The following is a 27701-nucleotide window of genomic DNA, read 5'->3' as shown; positions in this document are numbered from 1 at the left end:
CATACTCATAGATGATAATAAGACAGTGCTTTTTAAGAAGAGCTGATGTTAAAAAATAAACGTACAACCTCTCTGGGGGTTTCTCTCGCACTCAAGCAAGCAGGGTCCCACACCATTTTTCCATCACAGTCACATTAGCTCTTAATTTATACACTCCAAAATGATGATAGTATTTTTAAGAAAGACTGTTTTGATATCGTTCATATGAAAATTCTGGGGGGTTTCCCCTCTCACCAGTCCCCTTCGGCTAATCTGTGGCGTCCCTTGTATAGTGGTATGGTGGGGATGATTACGATATCCAATGTTGCTGGGTCTCTCCAGACTGGATCCCTCCAGCACTGGCCCCTCGACGGTGTTCACTCCAATCAAACCTTCTCTCCTGATCCTGGACGCCGGCTCTCCCAGCTTCTCAGCAGCTCCTGCACTCGGCAGCCACCTCTCCAATACACAGCCGATTCCAGTCTCCCGGAGGGACCCAGGGTGCTCGTTCTCCCTCCTCCAAGCCTCAGGGGGGGTCGGCAACCAGGACCGGGTCGGGGCCTCCGGGTAGCGGGGTGGGTGGGGGGGCAGCGGGATCCAGCTAGGCAGGCATCGAGGCTAGGTGAGAGAGCATTCCCTCACATCTCTCTGGGCGGTGGCTCAGAGACTCAGCAGGCCGTCGGGATCAGCTCCATTAGCAGGCTCCTCCCTCCATCAGCAGGCTGACAGAGGTTCTAACCATGCCACACTCTATCCAAAAACTAAAGGATCTGGTTGGAGGGGCACTTTTAACTTGTATAATTTAAGTCTCTTTTACACAGGTGCTGATTTCTACTGCTAACTCAAAAGTGATCCATGATGAAATCCCCACAACTTTTTCAGGTACAGCAAATGTATCACACAAACCATGTAATTTACACTCCTTGATCAATTTTATTCTGAAATATTTTATCTAAATTCTCCACTAAGCATCATAACACATTTTAGAAGAAAAAGAAAAAAAAATACTTTATTTTTACAAGATAAACTGCTTCGAGTGTAAAAACACTGTGTTACCAGCCCCACATATAAAATAATGTATGACATAGGAATTTGCAATGTTATATTTGAAGCTCCTGTTACATGGCCAGTGGTACATTGTGGTGTTAAAGATTTAGATAGCATCCCAATGCCCCTGTGTTTCAGAATGCCACAATGCCTGGTAACCACCGTGTGTTGTGATGCACTGTGTCACACTGAAAGGTGCAGGTTCATTTTTTTTTTCATTTGTTTTGATATGTGGCAGCCTATTCAAATGAATCAAGGCATCTTAACCAAACGCATGTACATTAACACAGACAGCTGTAAAGCAAGCCTAAAAGTTTTTGGCAAAATGGAAACATGACAACACAAACTCAAAAGATAAAATACAGTCTTCGGCTGGATATAGATTCAGAAACTCCTAGCACCCTGGCCAGGGGTCCTGCCGAGTCTTCCGAGATAGGAATGATACTTTACGGGTCATTTCGGAATTATAAATGCGTTTACAGGTCTCAAATTTAATTCTCCGTTTCTGGATACACGGCTTTTCATAATAACGGCCCCTTTTGGCTTTATCGACAATCCCATCCACGGTGAGGATCCTATACAGAAAAGAAAACAGAAAGATTATTACAGACACTCATAACCCAAGTCAAAATTTAGTGTGCAATAAACAGTGTGCGTTGCCTAATTATACATTTTTGCCAGCTATTCTTGATTTTCTCTCAACTAGGCTGCTTCAACCATCTGCAGTCTTAAAGCTGAAATTATTTAAATATAATTCCACTTTGGGTGTACCAATTGCCTTTGCAAACCCAGTTAGGTATTACCTTGTAAAAGTAGCAGTGACATTAGCAATGTGTTGTATATAACCTGTGCAGAGGGCACAACTGGGAGCAGCAGACCCCCACCAATCCTGACCCTAGAGGGGGCAGAGAGCTGTCAAACCTGGAGAAATTGGGCCTTAATGGGTGTGGTATTGTCTAGCTCCATGCAAGCTGCTGTTAGTCACAAAGTGGCGGTATAGTAGCTAACTGTCCTTATCACTAAACACAAGCAGCCTCAAGGCCTGAAGTAGTATTTTTTTGAACGGTACCAGTGTGGTTGAACTGTGTATGTACAGGGGGGAACACACCTCAATTGACAAGAATTGATCAAAACTGTGTATATGGAAGGAGTGCAGCGTTAAAAGTAATAAATCATAGGTGTGTACATTCATATAAAAAATCACCACAAATGAAACAGAAAACATATGCCAAGATACACAATGTGTGAAGACCTCTAAATAACTGAAGAAAAAAATCCAAAAACATACATGCCAGTATAATAATCATTCATAATGTGCATCCACATAAACAGTAAGTCCAAGGGATAAATCGCAAAGGAATCTTGGCAGATCTAAAAAGATCCCTGGCCCCAAAGTCACGCAGTGATCCACCACTTTAAGTACAGCAAACACGCTTACCAGAGCTAGTGGACTCATATACCATAAGTATAGAGTCAAATAGGCGGTTTGTGATTTCCAAGCTTTTTTTTTTTTTAGCAGATTACGCACATCTACAGAGGGTACGGAAAGTATTCAGACCCCCTTAAATTTTTCACTCTGTTATATTGCAGCCATTTGCTAAAATCATTTAGGTTCATTCTTCTTCCTCATGAAATGTACACATAGCACCCCATACTGACAGAAAAACACAGAATTGTTGATTGTTGCAGATTTATTAAAAAAGAAAAACTGAAATATCACATGGTCCTAAGTATTCAGACCCTTTGCTCAGTATTTAGTAGAAGCCCCCTTTTGATCTAATACAGCCAGGAGTCTTTTTGGGAAAGATGCAACAAGTCTTTCACGCCTGGATTTGGGGATCCTCTGCCATTCCTCCTTGCAGATCCTCTCCAGTTCTGTCAGGTTGGATGGTAAACGTTGGTGGACAGCCATTTTTAGGTCTCTCCAGAGATGCTCAATTGGGTTTAAGTCAGGGCTCTGGCTGGGCCATTCAAGAACAGTCACGGAGTTGTTGTGAAGCCACTCCTTCGTTATTTTAGCTGTGTGCTTAAGGTCATTGTCTTGTTGGAAGGTAAACCTTCAGCCCAGTCTGAGGTCCAGAGCACTCTGGAGAAGGTTTTTGTCCAGGATATCCCTGTACTTGGCCGCATTCATCTTTCCCTCGATTGCAACCAGTCGTCCTGTCCCTGCAGCTGAAAAGCACCCCCACAGCATGATGCTGCCACCACCATGCTTCACTGTTGGGACTGTATTGGACAGGTGATGAGCAGTGCCTGGTTTTCTCCACACATACCGCTTAGAATTAAGGCCAAAAAGTTCTATTTTGGTCTCATAAGACCAGAGAATCTTATTTCTCACCATCTTGGAGTCCTTCAGGTGTTTTTTTAGCAAACTCCATGCGGGCTTTCATGTGTCTTACACTGAGGAGAGGCTTCCGTCGGGTCACTCTGCCATAAAGCCCCGACTGGTGGAGGGCTGCAGTGATTGTTGACTTTCTACAACTTTCTCCCATCTCCTGACTGCATCTCTGGAGCTCAGCCACAGTGATCTTTGGGTTCTTCTTTACCTCTGTCACCAAGGCTCTTCTCCCCCGATAGCTCAGTTTGGCCGGACGGCCAGCTCTAGGAAGGGTTCTGGTCGTCCCAAACGTCTTCCATTTGAGGATTATGGAGGCCACTGTGCTCTTAGGAACCTTAAGTGCAGCAGAAATCTTTTTGTAACCTTGGCCAGATCTGTGCCTTGCCACAATTCTGTCTCTGAGCTCTTCAGGCAGTTCCTTTGACCTCACGATTCTCATTTGCTCTGACATGCATTGTGATCTGGAAGGTCTTATATAGACAGGTGTGTGGCTTTCCTAATCAAGTCCAATCAGTATAATCAAACACAGCTGGACTCAAATGAAGGTGTAGAACCATCTCAAGGATGATCAGAAGAAATGGAAAGCACCGGAGTTAAATATATGAGTGTCACAGCAAAGGGTCTGAATACTTAGGACCATGTGATATTTCAGTTTTTCTTTTTTAATAAATCTGCAACAATGTCAACAATTCTGTGTTTTTCTGTCAGTATGGGGTGCTATGTGTACATTCATGAGGAAGAAGAATGAACCTAAATGATTTTAGCAAATGGCTGCAATATAACAAAGAGTGAAAAATTTAAGGGGGTCTGAATACTTTCCGTACCCACTGTATATAGCTGGTAACAGGTCTCCACACATTACGGGATAGGATCAATATGAACAATCAGAGCGTTTACAGGTCAGTCTCCATCTCATAGGTTTATGTAAAAGACAACCAAGCATTCGCACATAGTGTAAAACCATCTCTAAAAACTTTATTAACATAGTTACATAGTTAGTCAGGTTGAAAAAAAAAAAAAAAAGGCAATCTGGCTCAACCAATAAAAAAAAAAAAAAAACCCAACCATACAATCCCATATACACAATCCTTTACCCGCAGTTGATCCAGAGGTAGGCCAAAAAACCCAGCAAAGCATGATCCAATTTGCTACAACAGGGGAAAAAAATTCTCCTTCCTGATCCCCCGAGAGGCAATCTGATATTCCCTGGATCAACTCTATCTATAAATTTTAGTACCCAGTTATATTATGTACACTTAGGAAAAAATCCAGGCCTTTTTTAAAGCAATCTACTGAGTTAGCTAGAATCACCTCTGGAGGGAGTCTATTCCACATTTTCACAGCTCTTAAGGTGAAGAAACCTTTCCGTATTTGGAGACGAAATCTGTTTTCCTCTAGACGTAAAGAGTGCCCCCTTGTCCTCTGTGTTGACCTTAAAGTGAAAAACTCAACACCAAGTTCACTATATGTTCCCCTTATGTATTTATACATGTTGCTCATTCCCCCCCCCCCCTTAATCTCCTCTTCTCAAGAGAATAACTTCAGTTCCTCTAATCTTTTCTCATAGTTGAGCTCCTCCATGCCTCTTATCAGTTTGGTCGCCCTTCTCTGCACTTTCTCCAGTTCCCCGATATCCTTTTTTGAACTGGTGCCCAAAACTGAACTGCATATTCCAGACAAGGTTAATACGAGAAAGGACATTGCTTGCTTTGGAAACCGCAGCTTGGCATTGCATGCTATTATTAAGCTTAGGATCTACCAGCAGATCCTCCTCCGCTATGGATTCCCCCAGTTCTACTCCCCTAGTATGTATGCTGCATGCATATTCTTACCCCCCCAAGTGCATAACTTTACATTTATCAACATTAAACCTCATTTGCCACATAGTTACCCAATGAAATAGTGCATTGAGGTCAGCTTGTAAGTAGACATATGCCGGTTTTCGGTAATTCGATATATCGCGGTATTGCATAGCCACGGTATTGTTATTGTGGCATTTTTAAAATACCGAGTTCTTCTGCTCCTGGGTCTGACTTGTGAATTGATACATTTCAGTGAGCTGGATGACTCATTCACTCACACAGCAGTTCACTCACTCAATAGAAAACAGCTCTGGTAATATGATCCTAGAGTGAGAGACTTCGCTCCTCCCTGTAACCAATCAGATGGCTCCCACTCAGCACACACCCACATGCTTTTCCAGGGCTCAGACACAGAAACACTGCTAATACAAGCAAGTTTCTGCAGATAGAATTAGATATATATATATATATATATATATATATATACATATACATATACACACACATATACACACATATATACACATACACACACATATATATATATATATATATATATATATATATATATATACACACATTAGGGCTGCAACTAACGATTAATTTGTCTGTCGACTAATCTATCGATTATTTTTACGATTAGTCGACTAATCTAACGATTTAAATTTTTTGTTTTTTTGCTTAATCTAGTGTTCTTTTGCTTAATCTAGTGTTCTTTCTTTGATTAGTTAAATAATCCTTTGAATAACTTTACAAAAAATGATACGTACAACTTCTAATATAATATTTCAACTTTTATTAAAGTTTTTCCAAAAAATACTTCAATGTGGTTGAAGTTTCAGTGGCAAAAATAAAATGTAAACAACACTTTAACATCAGGCAGGAATAATGCCATTAATTCAAAACCAAAAGCATTCAAAATGCCATATAAATTATAAAGCACTGCAGTGCTCAACAACACTAACTTGTGCAACTGTGCAAAAATACAAGAGACACATAAAGTGCCAAACACTTTAGGGCATCAGGCATGAAAAATGCCATATCTGCCTAACACTTTAACTTCTTTAAACTACAAGTCAGCTCTCTGCCTTCAGGTAATCTTTTGCTGTATTGGCCATTATTTTTGGCCATTACTTTTGCACAGTGTTGAGCAGTGCTTTTGTTGGACTAGTTGGCTCCTTTAAAACTTGGTTACTTTTTAGGTATGTTTTCCATATACAGTGTTTGACCAGTATTTTTTTGGTGTGTGTGTTACTTGTAAATGTAAAACATACCTAAAAACTAACATAGTTTTAAAGGAGCCAAGTCCAACAAAAAGCAAGCACCGCTCAACACTGTGCAAATTATAATGGACAATACTGAGGAAAGATTACCTGAAGGCAGCCAACAGCCATCTTGTAGTTTAAAGAAGTCCAACAATACAACCCAAGAGAGTGCAACAGGTACAGGTTGGGGGCCTGTACCTACCTATAATATACTAGCATTTGCAATGAATGGAGGAAGGTTAGCATCCAACACTTGTGCAAAAATACAAGAGAGTGAGACACATAAAGTGCCAAACACTTTAGGGCATCAGGCATGAAAAATGCCATATCTGCCTAACACTTTAACTTCTTTAAACTACAAGTCAGCTCTCTGCCTTCAGGTAATCTTTTGCTGTATTGGCCATTATTTTTGCACAGTGTTGAGCTGTGCTTTTGTTGGACTAGTTGGCTCCTTTAAAACTTGGTTACTTTTTAGGTATGTTTTCCATATACAGTGTTATTGTTGACCAGTATTTTTTTTGGTGTGTGTTACTTGTAAATGTAAAACATACCTAAAAACTAACATAGTTTTAAAGGAGCCAAGTCCAACAAAAAGCAAGCTCAACACTGTGCAAATTATAATGGCCAATACTGAGGAAAGATTACCTGAAGGCAGCCAACAGCCATCTTGTAGTTTAAAGAAGTCCAACAATACAACCCACGAGAGTGCAATAGGTACAGGTTGGGGGCCTGTACCTATAATATAGCATTGCAATGGAGGAAGGTTAGCATATTGACATGCTCTGCAGTTAGGCTTGCTCTTTTTTTAGTCACAATGTTGCCAGCAACTGAGAAAAGCCTTTCAGATGGGGTTGATGTTGCAGGCACACACAAGTAACTCTTTGCCAGCATGGCCAAGATGGGAAACCTCCCTTCATTTTCCTTCCACCATTTCAGTGGATTGTCTTCCTTTGGAATGGCCTGCTCACTAAAGTACATGTGTATCTCATTCCTCACAACTTCACTGTGAATTTCTGGATCTTGGATGTGACCAGTGTCATCCTCACCATTACTGTGGTGTTCATCTGAATCTGAACCGAGCAAAGAGTCCAACATAGACACTTGCCTCTTTTCTGAAAGTTTCATGTCTGGACTCATTGCACTGGCTGACTGAACCTGTTCCTCACATTGACGTTGATGTGTTTGCTCTTCCTCATATCTTCTTTTCTCTTCAAGAGCAAGAGCTTGGACCTTGAGGTGAACTTTTAAACTATCCTCTGCTGCCAGGAATTTTAGCTTGCGGAATCTGGGGTCCAGGGCTGCTGCAATAAGACATATATTTTCTCCTCCGTCATCTCTGAATTTAGTTTCCCTCTCCCATCTTGTGGTCATCTCCTGTGCAGCAACATTTTGGAAAGCCTTGACTGCCGCTATCTCGCAAATTGTGCTCTGTATGGATTTCTGGAGGCCTTTTACCAAAGGAGGTAGAGCGGAACCAGTCACATAGGACTCTCCACTCAAGAAAACAGTAGCACACTCAAAAGGCTTCAAGACTTGTTCCACTTCCTCAAGTAAGCTCCACTGATCATGTTTTAAATCCAGGAAGCGCTTCCCTCGTGGTGCGACATCAGGATCGGAAAGTGTGGCAGTCACAGGCCACCTCTGTTCAAGCAGGCGACTGATCATGTGTAAAGTACTGTTCCATCTTACAGATACATCATTTATTAGTGCATGATCAGGGGTACCCATTTGTTGTTGCTTTGCTTTAAGCTTTGTAGTGGCCAGCTCACTTTTTTTAAAATGTTCCACAAGGCACTTCGCAGCCCTCAGTGTCTTGCTGATCTGGGGATCCCTCAGGGCATGGTTGACAACTAGCTGCAATATATGACCAGCACACCTGAGAGAAGAGATGCCAGGATGCTTTTCTTCCAAAATACGCAGAGCAGCGACAACATTTGAAGCATTATCATGAACAACTGCAATTACATTGGCCATGGATATCTCAAACTTCTCAGCTGCTTTTTCCACCGAGTTAGCAATGTTTTCAGCTGTGTGGCGATCTTCAAGTGGCATAGTGGTCAGATTGTAGGATGTAAGCTTCCAGTCTTCATTAATGAAGTGGCATGTGACACCCAAGTATGCCTCTTTGGCAATACTGGTCCATGCGTCTGTGGTGAGAGCTATTTTGGATTTGACATCTTTGATTGACGCTTTCAATCTTTCAAAATTCTCCTCATATTTCCTCTCCATCAGCTTCGTGAAATGGGACCTGGAGGGAAGTGTGTATCCTGGGTAAAATGTGCTGATCATCTCACGAAATCCTTGACCGTCTACAATAGAAAGAGGTCTCATATCTTTTACAATCATGTTGAGTATGCTATTGGTAAGTGTAATGGCCACTTGGGGTGTGCAAGCAGTGACATCCTTTTTATGAAAGTAGAAATCTTGTACACAGCTTTGCCTCTTCCTGAGGAAAAACAACAATAATAATAATTAATAATAATAATAATTAATAACATTACCAATTTACACATCTATGAATGCTCAGCCTCAACGCTAACAATATTAATTGTATTTTTTCTAGTAGAATTTTGAGATATCCATGGCCAATGTTGTAATTAATAATGCTGCAGAGTGCAGTCACAGTCAAAATAGCTCTCAGGTGTGCTGGTGGTCATGGTCAGATCATTGCACTTGTTGTCAATCATGACCTGAGGGATCCACAAGACAGACACTGAGGGCTGCAAATGCAAAATGCCTTGTAGTCCATTTAAGAAAAGTGAGCTGGCCCGGCCTAAGCAATCATCAGCTAGCAATGCATTAATTATATTGTTGAAATTAGTAGTACTAGTACTTACAAAGATGGCTCGTCCTTTGTGGTCAGTGCGCCAGGATGCTTTCTTCTGAGGTGCTCATGCATAGCAGTTGTGCTGCCGTGGTATGCCATTTCACTTTTGCAAAGGGAACAGAGGACCATTTTATTTGGCCTCTGCTGAAAGTATTCCCATACCCTTGATGACCGTGATCGGGCTCTCGCTGTCTTTTGTACTGGTGGTGTGCTGCTGGAACTGCTGCTGGAAGCCTTTTGTACTCTGCTGCTTGACGTGGAACCGCTGCTGCTGCTGGCTTTTTCTCCCCCAGGATCAGATGTCGCCATTACCGCTCCTGTTCCGCTATTTTAATGCAACTCGCGCGAGATGCGTGTGACGTCACGTGTCGACGCGTCGTGGCAGCCCTAATATACATACATACATACATACATGGGCATAGCAGCATTATATACACATACACACGCATAGCAGCCCACATTACATTATTATATAGCCATCAAGCAGTGTCTGGCCTACCTGGTGATGACTGGTCCTGGCGCTCTGATCCGATGGCCTGGTCTTTAAAGGGGCAAATCCTTGCGGTCCAGAAGTGGTAAAACCTGCAGGAGGACCGGTGTTTTTATCTATTAATGACTTAACTATTGCTTTAGGCCTGGTTCACATGTATGCGGGTTGGGGGCCCACATTTGCACAGGCATAGCAGCCCATTGATTTGAATGGGCTTGAGCTGCTATGCCTGCGTTTTCAGCTGAAAAAAGGTGCATGCAGAATTTTAAAAAATGCAGTGGCCATGAAATCCATCCTTCTTTTGCACCATGCGACTTACCTGCCGTTGCTGCACGCGCAAACTGTTTTTAAATGCCGTGCCCACGTATACAAAAAATGCAGAAAGCTTGCCAGAGCAGGAACTGCAGGTAAGTCGCATGGTGCAAAAGCAGGATGGATTTCAAGGCCACTGAATTTTAAAAAAATGCTGCATGCACCTTTTTTCTGCGGAAAATTAGGGCATAGCAGCCCGTTCAAATCAATGGGCTGCTATGCCTGTGCAAATGTGGGCCGCCAACCCGCATACATGTGAACCAGGCCTAAAGCAATAGTAAAGTAATTTATAAATAACAACACCTCCTTCAGGTTTAACCACTTCTTGACCACAAGGATTTGCCCTCTTAATGACCAGGCCATCGGATCGGAGCCGAGCGCCAGGACCAGTTATCACCAGTTAGGCCAGACACTGCTTGATGACCTATTTTAGGCCTGGTTCACAGAGTCTGTACTGACTGACTATATAATAATGTGCATAAGTGAACCAAAGCCCCTAAATTCAGCAATGAAATTCAAGTGAGGTGGAAATGTAATAATTGAATACCGTGATAATACCGTATACCGTGGCAAAACCTTAATTAATCGCAGCATGAAAATCTGATACTGTCACAAGCCTACTTGGAAGTTGGAGACATCCTGTAAAGAAGTTATTCCACTGCAAAGCTTAGTGTCATCTGCAAAAACTGAAATTGTACTTTTTTTTTTTTAATTCAAATGAGTCTTTATTGCGCAGATAGGTGTAAACAACAGTAACAGGAGAATGCAGTAAATCAGAGTTAATGAAGTAAGCAACATAAGGTACAATTGGACATGAGTATCAAACAGAGCATACAAAAAAAAAAAAAAAAAAAAAGGAACAAGCACATTGCGAAAGGTATGTCAAGGAGGCGTCTAGTATGGAACAGATTCCGAACATAAGGCATGAAGACCGAGGCGTACAATAGATGGCGAGTAGATCATCTACGTAGGACAACATAAGAAGGGGACCTAGGTTAAACACACGTTTCCGGGACCTGCGTCCATCTATCCCATATCTTATTAAATTTTGTGGGGCAACCACGATGTGTGTACACCAGCTTCTTGTAAGGCACAGTAGCGTTAACTTCTCTAAGCCAGTCGTGGAACGTAGGGGGTCTGTCACGCATCCAACGGCGTGCTATCAGTTTCCGGGCGGAGAACAAAGTTTTGTGCAAAAATATAGTAGTAAATTTATTCATACTGGCATCAGGGAAAATTCCTAACAAACACGGTTTGGGGAACAGTGAGAGGGGAGAGCCCATAGTGTCATGAAGAAATTTAACTATCTGAGCCCAGTAACCCTGGATTTCGGGGCAGCTCCATAGCAGATGATAAAAAGTACCCTGTTCTCGGCCACACATAGGGCAGGTGTCTGTGGCGTCTCGTCGGTATTTGGCAGTCAATAGGGGGGTGAGGTACACTCGATGTATGATGCAAGTCTGGGTAAGTCGGTCGGACAATTTAGGGGAGACCAATTCACAGGCATCCAGAGCGTCACTCCACTCGTCGTCCTCAAGGGGACCCACATCCTCCTCCCACTTAGCCTTAGGTGTATACGCAAGGACCGTGGAGGCCGGTTCGTGCAGCATAGTGTACAATATCGAGATAAGGTGACTAGGGTTCGAGCAACTAACTACTTCAAGCACTGGGACCGGGGGCAGAGCTGGCAACGGGTGAGGAAATTGCGTGCGGAACGCATGCCGCAACTGGAGATACCGGAAGAGCATAGTACGCGGGAGGTGAAATTGACCGGCTAGGGACTCAAAGCTCCTAAGTGTTCCATCCGCAATAATATGAGATAGAAAGATAATACCGTACCGAACCCATACATGCACATCAGGGATAGTACGGAATTCAGGGAGGGACACATTGCACCATAACGGAGTATAGTCATGGAGCTCAGGGAGAGCCAGTTTGCTCGAGACAACGTCCCACAATCTCCTGTATTGATATAGCATTGAAGCCCGACCATCCCTGTGATCCGCCCCCCGAACCCCTGAGACAATAAGAGAAAGGGGGTCTGTGAGTGCATGGGTCCGAGTTGGTGCCAGGAGCGCTAGAAATCTATCCTTGTCAGAGGAGTTCTAATGGAAAAAGTGGGACAACTGCGCCGCAATATAATATAAATTAAAATCAGGGAGAGCCAAACCACCCAGGTTGGTAGCGTTCTTCAGCTTCCGCCAGGACAGTTTGTGCCTGGAAGCTCCCCAGACAAACGGTTTAAGGAGGGACTCCAGCTGGAGAAAATAACGGAGCGGGATATAAAATCGGAGAATGCCAAAGCACAGAGCAATTTAGGAAGCAACACCATTTTTATCAGGTTAACGCGACCCATTACCCCCAACGGTAGTCTAGTCCACGTCCGAGTCCTCGCTTTGACCATAGTAAGGAGGGGTAAGAAGTTATCCGAAACATAGTCTGCCGCCTTGGTCGTGACCTGAACCCTCAGGTATTTAATGCGGTCCACTCTACATAAGGGGAATTCAGGATTGGAAGGGAATGACGAAATATCACTAATAGGTAAAATTTGGGACTTATCCCAGTTGATCCTCAGACCAGAAAACTGGCCATATCGACCAATCAGGGAGAGTGCAGTATTTAACGAGGGCCCCGGGTCGGCGAGAAACAGCAACGTATCGTCAGCGTACATACTGATTTTCTCCTCCAGGGGCCCGGAGGCCTGTGATACCCGGGTGATCCCTAATAGCAATAGCCAAAGGCTCGGCCACCAGGGCATATAATAGCGGTGATAGCGGACAGCCCTGGCGTGTCCCCCTGCTAAGAGGGAAACTCCCAGACGTCCAGCCGTTGGCCAGCACCCTAGCAACCGGGGCCTGGTAAAGAACCTGCACCCATCGGACAAACCGCGGGCCAAAGCCGTAGGACTCCAAACACCTCCAAAGAAATCCCCACTCCACAGAGTCGAAAGCCTTGGCCGTGTCCAAGGACACAACTACCCTGGCTCCCACATTGTCATGAGTAGCTTGTAAATTCATTAATAGCCTTCGCAGGTTGAATGAGGTATTTCGGCCAGGCATAAAGCCCGATTGGTCAGTGTGAATCAGTGAGAGAATGATCTTGTTGACCCGAGTGGACAGGATTTTTGCCAGAATTTTAACGTCTACCTGGAGGAGGGATATCGGTCTGTAGGATTCAGGTCGCTGCGGATCCTTACCAGGCATGGGTATCAGAACCACCAAAGCCTCCCTCATGGACGGGGGTAAGGAAAAGGTCTCAAAAATATCCTCAAATAACGCTAGTAGGCGTGGGGCCAGGTCTTCAACATACATAGAGTAGAATTCTATCGGGAGGCCATCCAGGCCGGGCGACTTAGCTCTCGAGAACTGCGCTATGGCCTCCGAGACCTCCTCCACCTTGAGCGGGACCTCCAAGGACTCAACCTGCTCGGCAGTTAGCTGATGAAAGGTCACCGAGGCCACAAAGGCATCCATAAGAGAATCATCCGCCGGGGCCGTAGAAGTATAGAGATCCTGAAAAAACTCCTGGAAAATGTCCGCCACCAGTTTAGGGTCAGTAACTAGGGTTCCCTGCGTGGAGCGCAAACGAATCACCACAGGAGGCCTATCCTCACAATGTACTAAATAAGCCAGAAGCTTACCCGCTCGCTCCCCGTGTTCAAACAATTTCTGCTTCTGGAAAAACAGCTTCCTGCGGGCCCTGTCATACTCCAACTGTGCTACCACTCTAGTGGCTAGTTTAAACTGCGCAGCTCCCTCCTGCGTAGGAGCCGCCTGGAAGGCCTGCTCCGCCGTGGACAGATTGCGCAGGGCACTGCGATAGCTCTCCAAAGAGTCGGACTTGAGCTTGTTAATTGCAGCAGTTAAATGGGACCGGACATTGATCTTGAACGTTTCCCAGACCACTGACGTGGATGCAGAGTGGGCATTGTCCACAAAAAACTGACGCCAAACCGACACCACATCTGCCTCCGCCGGAAGAAGCCCAAGCCAATGAGGGTTGAGCCTCCACGCTGGGAGGGGGAGGTCGCGGCCAAAGCCAATCTGCACCCAATAGGGACAGTGATCTGATAGCCCACGAGCCGAGAATCCAGCATCCACCAGGCGTGGGAGGAGGGAGGGGGAGACCAATATAAAGTCTATACGAGACATGGATTGACGAGCAGAGGAGTAACAGGAGTAGGCCCGCGTGTCAGGGTACTTGGCTCTCCAGGAGTCAAACAGGTTAAATTCTGTCAACAGTCTAGCAAATCTAGTCGTGGTGGGTAAAGGGGAGGGTGGAGCAGTCGTGTGTAACCTGTCTAGGGAGGGGTTCAAGGTATTGTTGAAGTCGCCCAACCAGATCGCAGGAATATGGGGGTTTGATAACATGAAGTCTAGACCTTCGGTAAGGATAGTGGAAGAGAAAGGGGGGGGGCACATAAAAACGCCATGAGTAGGAAGGGCTCCCCGCATAGCATCACAGATAGAAATACATATCTACCCTGAGGGTCTACTAGGGATCCCCGAAGCTCAAACTGCACCGATTTGGCCACCAACATCGCCACACCCCGGGAATGGGAAGTAAACATGGAATGGAACGTCCGAAAGATCCACGGGCGTCGAAGCGCCATCTGGAGACGGCCCTCCAGATGGGTCTCCACCAGCACAACCACATCTGCACGCTGGCCCTTAAGATAGGCAAACACAGCAGAGCGTTTAATTCTATCGCCCAATCCCCGGACGTTCCAGGTCAGAAATTTAAGTTGAGCCATCAAGTACTAGGGGAGATAGGTAACATAGGAGCCTCGGGGGTCCCGTTCGGCACGAAAGGAGAAAACTCAAAGCGTATTAAGTGAGTAGCCTCGGTCAGACAGGCATACAGCTGTTCCTGAGATAATGTATCCATATGTAAAAGACATACCAGAATATTAGATATACATTCCCATAGACATAAAGCAAATGTGAACAAGAAAACAACACCCCCCACCCCGCCCTGCACCAACCCAAACATGTGCGGGCATACCATTTCCCAGTCCAACCACAGCAAAGACCGGACCTGCAAAACCTAGAAAAATAAAAACAGCCCAAAAGGAAATGGGACAAGCAGGTCCAGCATTTGGCCCAGAAAAACAATAACCTGAGCATAGGCCCCCACTGACCACACAGACAGTGGAAGGGTGGTTGGTGCGCAGCTCTGTCAGTCCCAGAGCCTGCGGGCGAAACTTCGCTGGGTAGCAAGGCACAAGCGTAGGAAAAGGCTAGAGAACCAGAGAAAAACACAGAAAATAGGGAAAAGAGAGAAAAAGGGGAGGGGGAGGGAAGAAGAAGAGTTTTCTGAAGCCACAGAGAGACAGAAAACCAACAGAAAAAGAGGGAAGAGGGAAAAGGGAAACAGAAGGGGAGACATGTATGGAAAGAGGAGGGAAGAGAAAAGGGAAGGGAAAAGAAGACCAGGGTTTGCCGGCCATAGTCACGGATAGCAGCATCCGGGCGGACAACCCGAGGCATCCAAGGAGAAGGCAGAGAAGGTTGAGACAGGCCAGGAGTAAAGAAACGGCAGGGATCAGGAGGTAGGCATGGAGGGAAAATGCAGGTACATGAGACAAACGAGTCACTGTGGAGAACAGTAAGGTCCTCCTCCAGACTGAGTGAGAAAACTAAGATGACAGGTGGCCGGAGGGTATATAAGTGAGGCATGTCCATTCAAGCCAGTAATTCCACAGCCACTCCGCAGATGGGGGTGCAAAGCCTCCCCCCATACCGTAAACCAATAAACAGGAAAGGATATCGTGGAGAAACCATTCACTTGCAGGTATCAGGGAAAAAGATCTTGCGGGAGAGGAGTTCAGTTCCGAGTGTCCAGGCGTTCCATCCATGAAATGACAGCCTCAGGATCATCAAAGAATTGCACTCTTCCTTCCCCCTCAACCCGCAGGCGGGCAGGAAATAGCATGGCATATTTGATATTCTTAACACGAACTCTGCGCTTGGCCTCAAGAAAGGTCTTGCGTTTCTTCTGTACTTCGGCCGAAAAATCGGGGAATATTGCAATCCTCCCATTCCCAAAGGGGATATTGCCCTTTTCCCTGTTCAGGCGCAGAATGGTGTCTCTATCCCTGTAGTTAAGCATCTTAGCAATAAAGGTGCGGGGGGCGCCCCCTGAGGAGGGGGCTTCCCCGAAAAACGGTGGGCACATTCCACGGTGAATGTGGAGGAGAAGGCCTCCCGGCCATAGGTATCAGTCAGGAAACGTTCCAAAAAAATCAGCCGGGTCCCTGCCCTCAGCCCCCTCTGGTAGCCCAATTAGCCTGATGTTACATCGTCGCAGACGATTTTCCATGTCGTCTTGCTTGACTAAAAGCTGGCTCACCTGAGGTTGGAGGCGATCAGAGACATGTTGCAGGGGGGGGCAGGGAATCCTCCACACCACTGATTCTACGTTCGGCCTCGTCGACCCGGTCCCGCAGCTTCTGCTGGTCCTGGCGGATCAGGGATATGTCCATCTTGACTTCCTCAATCTTCGCCGTAAGGGAAGCTTGGCACAAAGAAATCGCATCCAAGACACGGGTAGTGTCTGCAGCCACCACGCTCACCCCCGCTCCCGCCTCGGCGCCATCTTGGGCAGCACTGTCCTTCTCCAGGCGGCGGAACTTATCAAGCTTCGCTACGGTGTCCGTGGATTTCTTCGGTGGTGACATGATACCTGGGGTGTCAGGACACAGGTAGGACGCTGTGGAGCCAAAAGTAGGGTCCGGGATGCAGGATAAAAGGGGTAATCGGATAATCAGCCGGCAGAGCTCTGTTCACTAGCTTCCTACTCCATGCCGCTCCAGGCCACGCCCCATGAAATGGTACTTTTAATCCCAGACCCTAGATCATTTATAAAAAAGGTATTAAAAAGTAAGGGTCCCAACACTGAACCTTGGGGTACACCACTGATAACCTTAGACCATTCAGAATAAGAATCATTAACCACTACTCTTCGAATTCTATCTTTCAGCCAATTTTCTATCCATTTACAAACTGATCTTTCCAAGCCTGTAAGAACTATTTACACTATTCACAGCACTTTTAAAAGAGACAACATCCTGGGAATCACAGTCTGTATCCTGGATCAGGAGACCAGTTAACAGCTAGAACAAGTAAAACATTTCTCGATGGCAGAGTTTCGTGCTCTGCGGGATTTAGTGTTGCTGTATGAGGGTAATACTGAGGGCCATACGGAATCCATTGGCCCCCTGGATCCCACGGGCGCTCCGTCTCCCCCTCCTCAGTTGCAGCAGCATTTGTCCAAAGCCCTTAAACTTAAATCACGCAATTTCCTGGATCTCACTACTTGCCCAAATATATGGACATTTGTTCAACAAGTAACCAAAATATATGGACATTTGTGCAACAAGTAACAACAATTGGCACCCAATATCAATGAATTTGTCGCAGGAACAAAAATTTAGCTATAATGGAACTGCAAAATAATACGCATATTGTGATCAAACAATCCGATAAGGGTGGTAATATTGTGATCATGACACAATACCAACTTATGTGCCAGAATGTATTGAATAATAGAGAGTGGTATCGTCTGAATTTCAGAGATCTCGGTTGACACATATGTCAGAGAGTTTCGCTCTTTAGTAGTAGGGGCATTTTTGGATAGCCTTATTAATAATAAGGACACATTGGATTTCTTGAATAACAAATACCTGAGATTACCTACCTTTTATTGCCTACCCAAGGTACACAAAAAAAAAAAGGAAGAGCCCCACAGGGAGACCTATAGTGTCTGTGATTAGATCCCTAACTAAAAACGCCAGCAGATATGTGGATTAATTTCTACTTCCCCACGTACTTCGCCTACCCTCATAGATCAAGGACACGTCTGACTTTTTGAGGCATTTGGAGGGGATTCATGTTCCTCCGGGCGCCCTTCTTGTGACAGTTGATATTGAGGCTCTGTACTCAAGTATCCCACACGAGCGGGGGGCATACGGATGACTGAATTCTTCCTTAGAGAACCGGATAGGCATACATGGCCCTTAATGATTAATTTTTAGTGACTCGTTAAACCTGGAATAGTACCACTGGATTGGCGTAGGGCCAATGTGGTGCCTATATTTAAAAAGGGATCAAAGTCTTTTCCAAGTAACTATGGACCTGTTAGTTTAACTTCTATAGTCGGGAAGATAATGGAGAGTTTAATAAAAAAAACACATAGATGAGTTCTTGCTGGAAAAAAAATATTTTAAGCAACAGACAGCATGGATTCATGAAAGACAGAATTTGTCAAACAAACCTGATTCCTTTTTAGGAGGAGGCAAGTAAAACCTTGGACAGAGGGGTGGCTGTGGACGCAGTATACTTGGATTTTGCAAAAGCGTTTGACACAGTTCCCCACACACGGCTAATGTGTAAGTTAAAGTCTACTGGCTTGGAAAGATTGGTTTGTAATTGGATAGAAAATTGGCTAAAAGATAGAATTCAGAGAGTAGTGGTTAATGATTCTTACTCTGAATGGTCTAAGGTGATCAGTGGTGTACCCCAAGGTTCAGTGTTGGGACCCTTACTTTTTAAATATCTTTATAAATGATATAGGGTCTGGGATTAAAAGTACCATTTCAGTCTTTGCAGAAGACACCAAGCTTTGCAGTGGCATAACTTCCCTACAGGATGTCTCCAACTTACAAGCTGATCTCAATGCACTGTTTCATTGGGCAACTATGTGGCAAATGAGGTTTAATGTTGATAAATGTAAAGTTATGCACTTTGGGGCTAAGAATATGCATGCATCATACATACTAGGTGGAGTAGAACTGGGGGAATCCATAGCGGAGAAGGATCTGGGTGTTCTGGTAGATCATAAGCTTAATAGCATGCAATGCCAAGCTGCGGTTTCCAAAGCAAGCAAAGTCCTTTCTTGTATTAACAGAGGCATCGACTCCAGAAAGCGAGATATCTTTTTGCCCCTGTACAAATAATTAGTAAGAACTCATCTGGAATATGCAATTCAGTTTTGGGCACCAGTTCTTAAAAAGGATATGGGGGAACTAGAAAGAGTGCAGAGAAGGGCAACCAAACTGATACGAGGCATGGAGGAGCTCTGAGAAAAGATTAGAGGAACTGAATTTATTCTCTCTTGCGAAGAGGAGATTAAGGTTCACTTTACGGTCAACACAGAGGACAAGGGGGCACTCTTTACGTCTAGAGGAAAACCGATTTCGTCTCCGATTACGGAAAGGTTTCTTCATCGTAATGTGGAAATAGAGGTGGTTCTGGCTAGCTCACTTAAAAAGGTCTGGATTCTTTCCTGGGTGTACTTAATATACAGTAAGTGGGTACTAACTTTTTTTTTTTTTTTTTTTTTTTTTTTTTTTTTTTTTTTTTTTTAGGTAAAGTTGATCCAGGGAATATCCGGTTGCCTCTTGGGGGATCAGGAAGGAATTATTTTCCCCTGCTGTAGCAAATTGGATCATGCTTTGCTGGGTTTTTTCGCCTTCCTCTGGATCAACTGCAGGTATAGGATTGTATGGTTGTGTTTTCAATACTGGTGGTTTTTTTTTTCTTTGTTGTTTGAACCAGATGGACTTATGTCTTTTTTCAACCTGACTAACTATGTAACTATGACATTTGTCACCAAGTTGCTTTACTTCATTCTCACTAGGAACTATTTTTTTTTTTTTCAGAACAGATGCATCTCCAAGCCCAGGGGGTGGCTATGGGCACTTGCTGCGCAGCATCTTATGCCATTTTACACCTTGGTGGTTGGGAAATGGCTTTGGATAATTCAATGGAAGAATGGTTATCACAAACCCTATGTTGGTATAGGTTCATTGATGACCTATTTAAAATTTAATTTATAATTTAGACGGGGACCCCACAGGACCTACATCAATTCTTGATGGGTCTAAATAATAATGATTTCAACCTCAAATTTACCTATTCCATCCATCATCAAGGACTGCCCTTTCTGGACATGGGGGTCTGCATCCAGGAGGATGGTACTATGGCCACCAACCTCTAGGAAGCCAAGTGCTGGCAACACTATACTCTGCGCAGCAAGTGCCCATCCTGCCCCCTTGGTAAGCAGTATACCATATGCTCAATACCTCAGATTGCGGAGGAATTGCTCCTCGGAATCTGACTTCAAAACCCAGGCAGACAACTTACAGCAGAGCCTTCTTGAGCGTGGATATTCCCGGTCCACGCTCAGAAGGGCGTTTATTAGAGCTAAAAGTCAATCTAGGACCGCCTTGCTTTGCAAAACCCCAATTAAAAAAAGAAATGAATACAGTCAAAATGATTACTAGGTTTTCAGGAAATGAGAATGATTTACGTACTGTAATGGGTAGACACAGGCACCTCTTAACCAGTCATTATACCCTAAAAAAGTATGTGAGGGATTCACCGGCATTGATATTCAGAAGGGCTAGATCCCTGCGAGACCAGCTCACAGCGAGTTATTATACCACAGAAGGAACAATTTACACACAACTAAAGGGCACCTTTAGATGTGGACAATGCGCACGTTGCCCATGCGTTAGAGAGGCCAATGAAATCCACTCGACGAATGGCGAGTGGCATAAATCTAAGCAATACGCTGATTGTACTACCCAGGGAGTAATTTACTTAATTACCCGTTGCTGTGGTACATTCTACGTAGGCAAAACAATCAGACAGTTTGGTCAGAGGATTGGGGATCATTTGTATTATGCAGGGGGTGGTAACATTCCAACTACAGTAACAAGGCATATTGGACTGTATCACAAATATGACAACTTGGTGGTGTTATTTTTTGTGCTTGAGGTCATCCCTCCAGACCCACGGGGGGGGGGGGGGGTGATTGGGATAAGCATATTCTGCAGAGGGAAACCTTTTGGATTGAGTGCCTTAATGCCATCTCCCCCCCCCCCCCCGGGATTAAGGAAGTACTCACATATAAATAGTTCCTATGAATCAGAAGTAATACCCCTTCCTTGATCCATACATTGGCTTAGACCCTGTGGCTTGGCGCCTAATCTTTTTGGACCCCTCATATGATATTCTGTGAGGAAGCTGCTCGTTTGTCTTATTGATCTTCTCAGACACTGTTGTTGGATTTGCTATCCCCTTTGTCCGTGGTGATGGCTCCTGGAGGTGCGGTGGGACAGGTGGGTAAATTCGAAATACAGGCACAATTTTGTCTCATTATTTCAATTATGAAATTTCATATATGTCAATTGTATGTTTTATTTGATTGTATGGTTATGTATAATGTTTGTTTCCTTTTCTCAAATCAAATTGTTATTCATGCATACACCTTTTGTATATTTATATAAACTAATTGAGAGTTTGCTAATTGCAGTGCCGCCACTTATCCACAAGGGGGTGCCTGGATTTTTGTCCCCACAAGCGGGTGTGCGTTCCCTGGGAGGGGTGGCACCAATGGTTGGGAGAAATAGCATTGCTTCCCTGTCGTTGCCGCCCCTGGCTGGTACTTCCTCTTTGGCGGACGTTGTTCCACTGTTTGGATGGGGACCAGCACTGGGAATGCACGGTTTTCCACACGTGCACAGTTTAGGTAACGGGTCCAGCGCGTCACTTCCGCCACGGGGGGGATTGGCGCTGCACGGATTGAGGCGCCTACTTCACATCTACCGCCAGTCTCATGTTAAGGCTGCAGCGGGCATTTGTGTGGAGGGCATTATGGAGAGGTAAATCACGTTAAGGTCTTACCCTTCTTCATCATGATTGGGAATTCTGGATAAATTAGCCATATCCTAATGCAACCTCTATTTCTCATTAGATCCATGGAACTTTTCCCTACTGGCTAATACTGCTGTAGTGTGGTACTTTATGGAATTAGTCTCCCATTGGCGAATGGTGCAGCTTCCTTCTTCAGCTTGATTTGAGGCACCTTACATTTTCCATTTGTGATCACCTCCATCCTTGGCCTGCTGTCTTCGACCTTTATACAGTCATAAGTTTGCAGGGTAAATATTTATTGCTTCTATATCCCTGTGAAACAACCCTGTACACGGAGGATATACTAACCCTTACACATCTATACTTCTCCTCCATATAGGACTATGCTTTGCAACAGTGCTCCGTTTGGTTTCAATTCATATGGAACAGCAACAACAGTATTAACTAAGGAATGTAGGTATGGACCATAGCCTGAGTACTTGGATAGAGAACTGGCTCCAGGGGAGAGTCCAGAGGGTGGTGATAAATGGGGAGTACTCGGATTGGGCGGGTGTGGAAAGTGGGGTCCCCCAAGGTTCTGTTCTGGGACCAATCTTGTTCAATTTATTCATAAATAATCTAGATGAGGGGATATCTAGCACAATCTCGGTATTTGCGGATGATACTAAACTAAGCATGCCAATATCTTCTATGCAGGATGTGGAAATCTTACAAGCGGACCTGAACAAAATAATGGGGTGGGCAACTACATGGCAGATGAGGTTTAATGTTGAAGAATGTAAAGTAATGCACTTGGGCGTCAGAAACAAGAAAGCAAGCTACTCACTAGGGGGGGGAAACCTCAGGGTTAATCTAGATGGAAAAGGGGGTCCTAGTGGACAACAGACTTGACAGTGGCATGCAATGCCAAGCCGCTGCAAGCAAAGCCAACAGAATACTGGCATGTATAAAAAAGGGGATTCACTTATTCTCCCACTCTACAAGACTCTGGTCCGCCACATCTGGAGTATGCGGTCCAGTTCTGGGCACCAGTCCTCAGGAAGGATGTGCTGGAACTGGAGAGAGTCCAGAGAAGGGCAACAAAAATAATTAGGGGAATGGAGGGCATTGGCTATGAGGAAAGACTACAAGCACTGAACTTATTCTCTCTGGAGAAGAGACGCTTGAGGGGGGATATGATATCAATGTACAAATACTGTACTGGTGAGGACCCTAGCATAAGGAATAAACTTTTTAGAGAAAGGGAATACAATAAGACACGTTTCCACTCACTAAAACTAGAGGAAAAACGGTTTAACCTTAAAATACGTAAGGGGTTCTTCACTGTCAAAGCAGTAAGGATGTGGAATTCGCTTCCACAAGTCGTATCAGCAGGGAGCATTGATAGTTTCAAAAAACTATTAGATGGCAGGGTTCATACACATTTTCACCAATGAAATTCCATGACTTTTCCATGACTTTTCCATGACTTCACGTAAATATTCATGACCTAATGTTTCATGAAATGTCTATGTATAGCCCACAGTACCTCCGCTGTTAGAGTTTTGTTTCTGGATACAGCGTGACTCAAAATGGTCCCTTGTTTTACAGAGGATGAGGTGGAAGCACCGCTGCCGCAGCTGGGAGCCAGTGTCACTTCAGGCGCACGGGTGAAAAAGCCAGCGATCGGATTGGAAGCTGTCGAGCACGCAGCTGCAGACTGGTGCTTTGCACCTTTAGCGTGGCTAGACAGCGCTGCCTCTCCCATGTTCGAAATGTCAAATGTTTTACGACACACTGTACATTTAGCACGTCCCGGCTCCTGATCTTTCTCCAGCCACCTCGCATACTTTTCGTCATGAAGCCATAAATTTTTAAAGCTGCATTTCCCTGGCATTGCTGTAACTGTGAACGGACTGGTATGGATGGCACAAAATGCAGCACTTAATCTTTTTAGGCCCAAGCAACAGTCATAAGGTGCAAGCGGACTGGTATGGATGGCACAGACAGTGATATGCACAAAATGCAGCACAGTAATCTTTTTAGGCCCAAGCGACAGTCATGAGGTGCAGGCGGACTGGTATGGATGGCACAGACAGTGAGATGCACAAAATGCAGCACAGTAATCTTTTTAGGCCCAAACGACAGTCATTATAAGGTGCAGGCGGACTGGTATGGATGGCACAGACAGTCAGATGCACAAAATGCAGCACAGTAATCTTTTTAGGCCCAAGCGACAGTCATTATAAGGTGCAGGCGGACTGGTATGGATGGCACAGACAGTCAGATGCACAAAATGCAGCACAGTAATCTTTTTAGGCCCAAGCGACAGTCGTAAGGTGCAGGCGGACTGGTATGGATGGCACAGACAGTGAGATGCACAAAATGCAGCACAGCAATCTTTTAGGCCCAAGCGACAGTGTCATGAGGTGCAGGCGGACTGGTATGGATGGCACAGATCTGATGGTGCACAAATGCGGCACTTACTTTTGGGAGAAAGAACAGTGGTGCTCCTGCTTGCCCAATTAAAGCTGTTCAGGTGGTAGTGAGTCATGAAGGTGCAGCTGGACAAAATGCGGCGCTTACTATTCTTAGGCCGAACCCAACTGTTAGTAACAGTTCCATGAGGCAGAAAAGAGTTCTCACAGAAACTAAGGCGACTCAGGATTGGATGCTTAATTATTTATTTACATTTATTTTTAACATTCCCGTAGGACTGGTACAGTAGGTGCTCGCAGTTTGCCCTACGGTCGGTCACTGGCCAGCAGCAGCCGAGGAAATGATCGTGCACCAATGACAGGCAGCGGGGAGGGCCGGGCCGCGGTTTGCCTGGATGGGACTGGCCAGCAGCAGCAAACCAATCACAGGCAGCGGAGCGTCACTGGAGAGCGGGCCGGCCGCATGAACGTGATGACGCGGGGGTGCGGTAACTGAAACGGTTACTGCCCCCTTCCGCGTCATCATCACGTTCATGCGGCCCACCCTCCAGTGACGCTTCCGCCGCCTGTGATTGGTTTGCTGCTGCTGGCCAGTCACATCCAGGCAAACCGCGGCCCGGCCCTCCCCGCTGCCAGCGATTGGTGCTTGGTGCATGATCTACTCCTCGGCTGCTGCGGACCCGGAAATCAATGTGCACAAGCATAAAATAAAATTATACATTTGCAATAATAAAGTTTTAAGCATCCGCTCCCCCCGCCGCTGCCCACCGCTCCCCCCCAGATTTCCATGACTTTTCCAAAACATTTCTAAAATCGTACTTTTCCATGACCTTTCCAGGCCTGGAAAGTGTCATCTCAAAATTCCATAACTTTTCCAGGTTTTTAATGACCGTACGAACCCTGAGATGGGCACCTTAAAGACCACAACATACAGGGGTATACAATGTACTAACACACACACATCATAGGTTGAACTGGATGGACTGATGTCTTTTTTCAACCTCGCAAACTATGTAACTATGTAACCTCCTATGGGGTTTTTTTTCCCCAAAGGGAATGCCACAGCGAAGATTCTGATCCTAGTGAAACCGGGTAGGTTCGAATTACCTTATTTGAGTTTTATTACTCTGACTACTGGTAGGCGGGATAGAGGGGCCTCCACATCCGCCTAGGGGGGACACTTTTGGTTCCAGGCTGTGCGTTTTTTTTCCCCCTGTTCCATATTGGTGGTGGTGGCACTGCATGATAAGTATCTTTTTTTTTTTTTAAACATGGAGTAAAAATGGAGAATTATATTGTGGTTGTTATTACAATGTATTTTCTATCCACTGTAGTTAAACTGCTAGAACTTCTGAAGAAGCGGCATATGCCCGCGAAACATGTAAAGTATGGATGGGCATGAACTCGGCTTGTACAGTTACATAATCAGGATTGGATAACTTGGATACAATGCTTAGACCTGCCATCACTAAATGGCGGCCCGCACGATGCTTCCGCCCGGACCGCGAGGCCGCCTCCTGTTATCAGTCATTGGTTTGCTGGGACCGCGGGTGTCCCAGCAACCAGTGACGTGCTGTGTGTGCACCACGCCCCCCTCCTTACTGCGGTTCCCGGCTCACTCCCAGCTGGTGTCCTGTCGGGCCGTGAGTAGGGCGTGACGTCACACGCGCGACCCCTGCTCCTGACTGAGGCTCCCATTCAGGCGGGCAGTGAGTTGGGGCGTGACATTATGTGCACGCCCCGCCCCCCCTGCTGCTCGCGGCTACTGGCTCCAGGTATGTGGAGCACAAGGGGAAAAAACAATGTGGTCCCCAATTTCATAGCTGCACTTAAAGCTGATGAGAGGTTTTTAAAGTGATGGGCATATCAGGTTGCATGAGCAGATCCCGGGAAGGATCCACACAAGTTGGGAGATCCCAACCCATGAAATGCTGCAGCTGTGACGCAAAAAAATACATCTGTGCGTGAGGGAGGGCCATCCCACCCCTATCCTTAGGGTATTGCAGGGTTTCAAGTTTTAAACGTGCCGTACCACCCCTCCAAATGAGCGCCCGAAACTAAGAATCTATTTTGTCAAATCAGTACCTAGGTATCCACACTGGGGAATTATGCAGGAAATAAAGTAATTGAGGCGCCCAGATCATTTTGATTAAATTCACTCGACTCGGCCCCTAACAGTAAGAGGGAGCTTGCACCAACTAATACATTTAGCACGAAAGTGGTGAAGGAGGGGTTTAAGATTTAGAGAAATATAATCCCCAGGGTCAGTGGAGACCACTACACCCAAATACCGAAAAGTGGAGACCACCTGGACCTGGGAGACTGCAGGTGGTAATGCCATCGGGAGGGGATCCAGAGGAAGCAAAACTGACTTATTCCAATTGATGGCAAAGCCCGAAAAAGTTCCAAACCGTTTAAAAAAGGGACATAGCTTCCAGTAGGGACCCCTCAGCATCTCCCAGATACAGTAGGGCATCATCAGCGTACAGGGAAATCTTGTCTTCTCTAGCAGCCCTTCAGAAACCTACGCCCTCTCTAGCTTTAGCAAATAACCCCATAGTGTCCCACAGAAAATGTTGATTCTGAAAGGAAAGTAAAGGTTTTCTGACAAATCTGTTGGGGTGTACTCATTTATGCTGAGCACTGTATATAACTTCAAAGTTTTAAACACTTTCCCAAAATGTACATTATACAACAGAATAGGGGCGTTTGTGTGAATATATACACACCCTACATTCACTGTTGGGTGCATTTCTCCAATAAAGTTGAACAAATCCTGCCACTTCATATTAGATAAACACTCACCTGTTAAGCACCTTGTAAGCTGCATCAAGGTTCCCATTCTGCACCATCACCGTACGGGCAATAAATCTCAGATGGTTTGCCATGGCATGAATCTACGGATGAAAGAGTATACATTAGTACCCATGCACTGCAACTTACCAATTTGAGTACCAGACTAAAATCATTTCATTATCAGGTTACTTTCCAGTGATGTGATAGTTTGACAGGCAATGACAGTCATACATTGTACCCAAATGAAATTAACCACTTGACCTCCAGAAGGTTTTACTCCCTTTCTGACCAGAGCATTTTTTTGCTTTTCGGCACTGCACTACTTTAACTGGTAATTGTGCAGTCATGCAAAGCTATATATTTTTCACAAAAATATAGCATTTTTTTGGTGGTATTTGATCACCAGTGGGTGTTTTTTTATTTTTTGCGATAAAAAAAAAAACAACACACACACACACACACACACTAATTTTCTACTTTGCTTTTAAACAATATCCAATAAATTCAAATTTCTCCTTTTTTAGGTGTACAAAATTTCCTAATCTTAAATAATTTTCATGTTTTTCTAAAACACATGCCTCTCCCTCTCTCGGGCATAGATCTGTGCCTGGGCTCTGGGTCTGCTTTGGCCAGGGTACGTGGCGTGGAATATGCGCAGAGAGGGGTCTCTGATCACTCTCCGGTGGTGATGGGTGTAATGGCAAGAGCTTCTATCAATTTATTGAAGGTCCCGTGCCGAATGAACGCCTTTTGGTTAAACTTGATACC

General features: G+C 45.0%; 1 protein-coding gene across 2 annotated transcripts in view; it reads right to left on the bottom strand.

The window, feature by feature from the left end:
- The window catches only part of MRPS21 (mitochondrial ribosomal protein S21), a 77844-nt gene extending 50798 nt beyond the window's left edge, over nucleotides 1–27046 (bottom strand). Inside the window, exons 1-2 of one of the 2 annotated variants that reach the window (XM_082265906.1) lie at nucleotides 26943–27046; nucleotides 1409–1601 (exon numbers count right to left, since the gene is read on the bottom strand). In XM_082265906.1, coding sequence (XP_082122032.1) covers nucleotides 1421–1601; nucleotides 26943–27025 — 264 coding nt within the window. In that variant the 5' untranslated portion in view covers nucleotides 27026–27046 and the 3' untranslated portion in view covers nucleotides 1409–1420. Of the gene's footprint in view, nucleotides 1–1254; nucleotides 1602–26942 lie in introns of those variants that run through there. The other variant, XM_082265905.1, reaches the window with a different exon arrangement.
- Nucleotides 27047–27701: the final 655 nt, after the last annotated feature.

This window comes from Pelophylax lessonae (genome assembly GCF_965119305.1).
Source record: "Pelophylax lessonae genome assembly, chromosome: 8".
Taxonomy (NCBI): domain Eukaryota; kingdom Metazoa; phylum Chordata; class Amphibia; order Anura; family Ranidae; genus Pelophylax; species Pelophylax lessonae.
The sequence above is the reverse complement of the archived record's forward strand: the minus strand, read 5'-3'. Positions and strand labels throughout refer to the sequence as shown.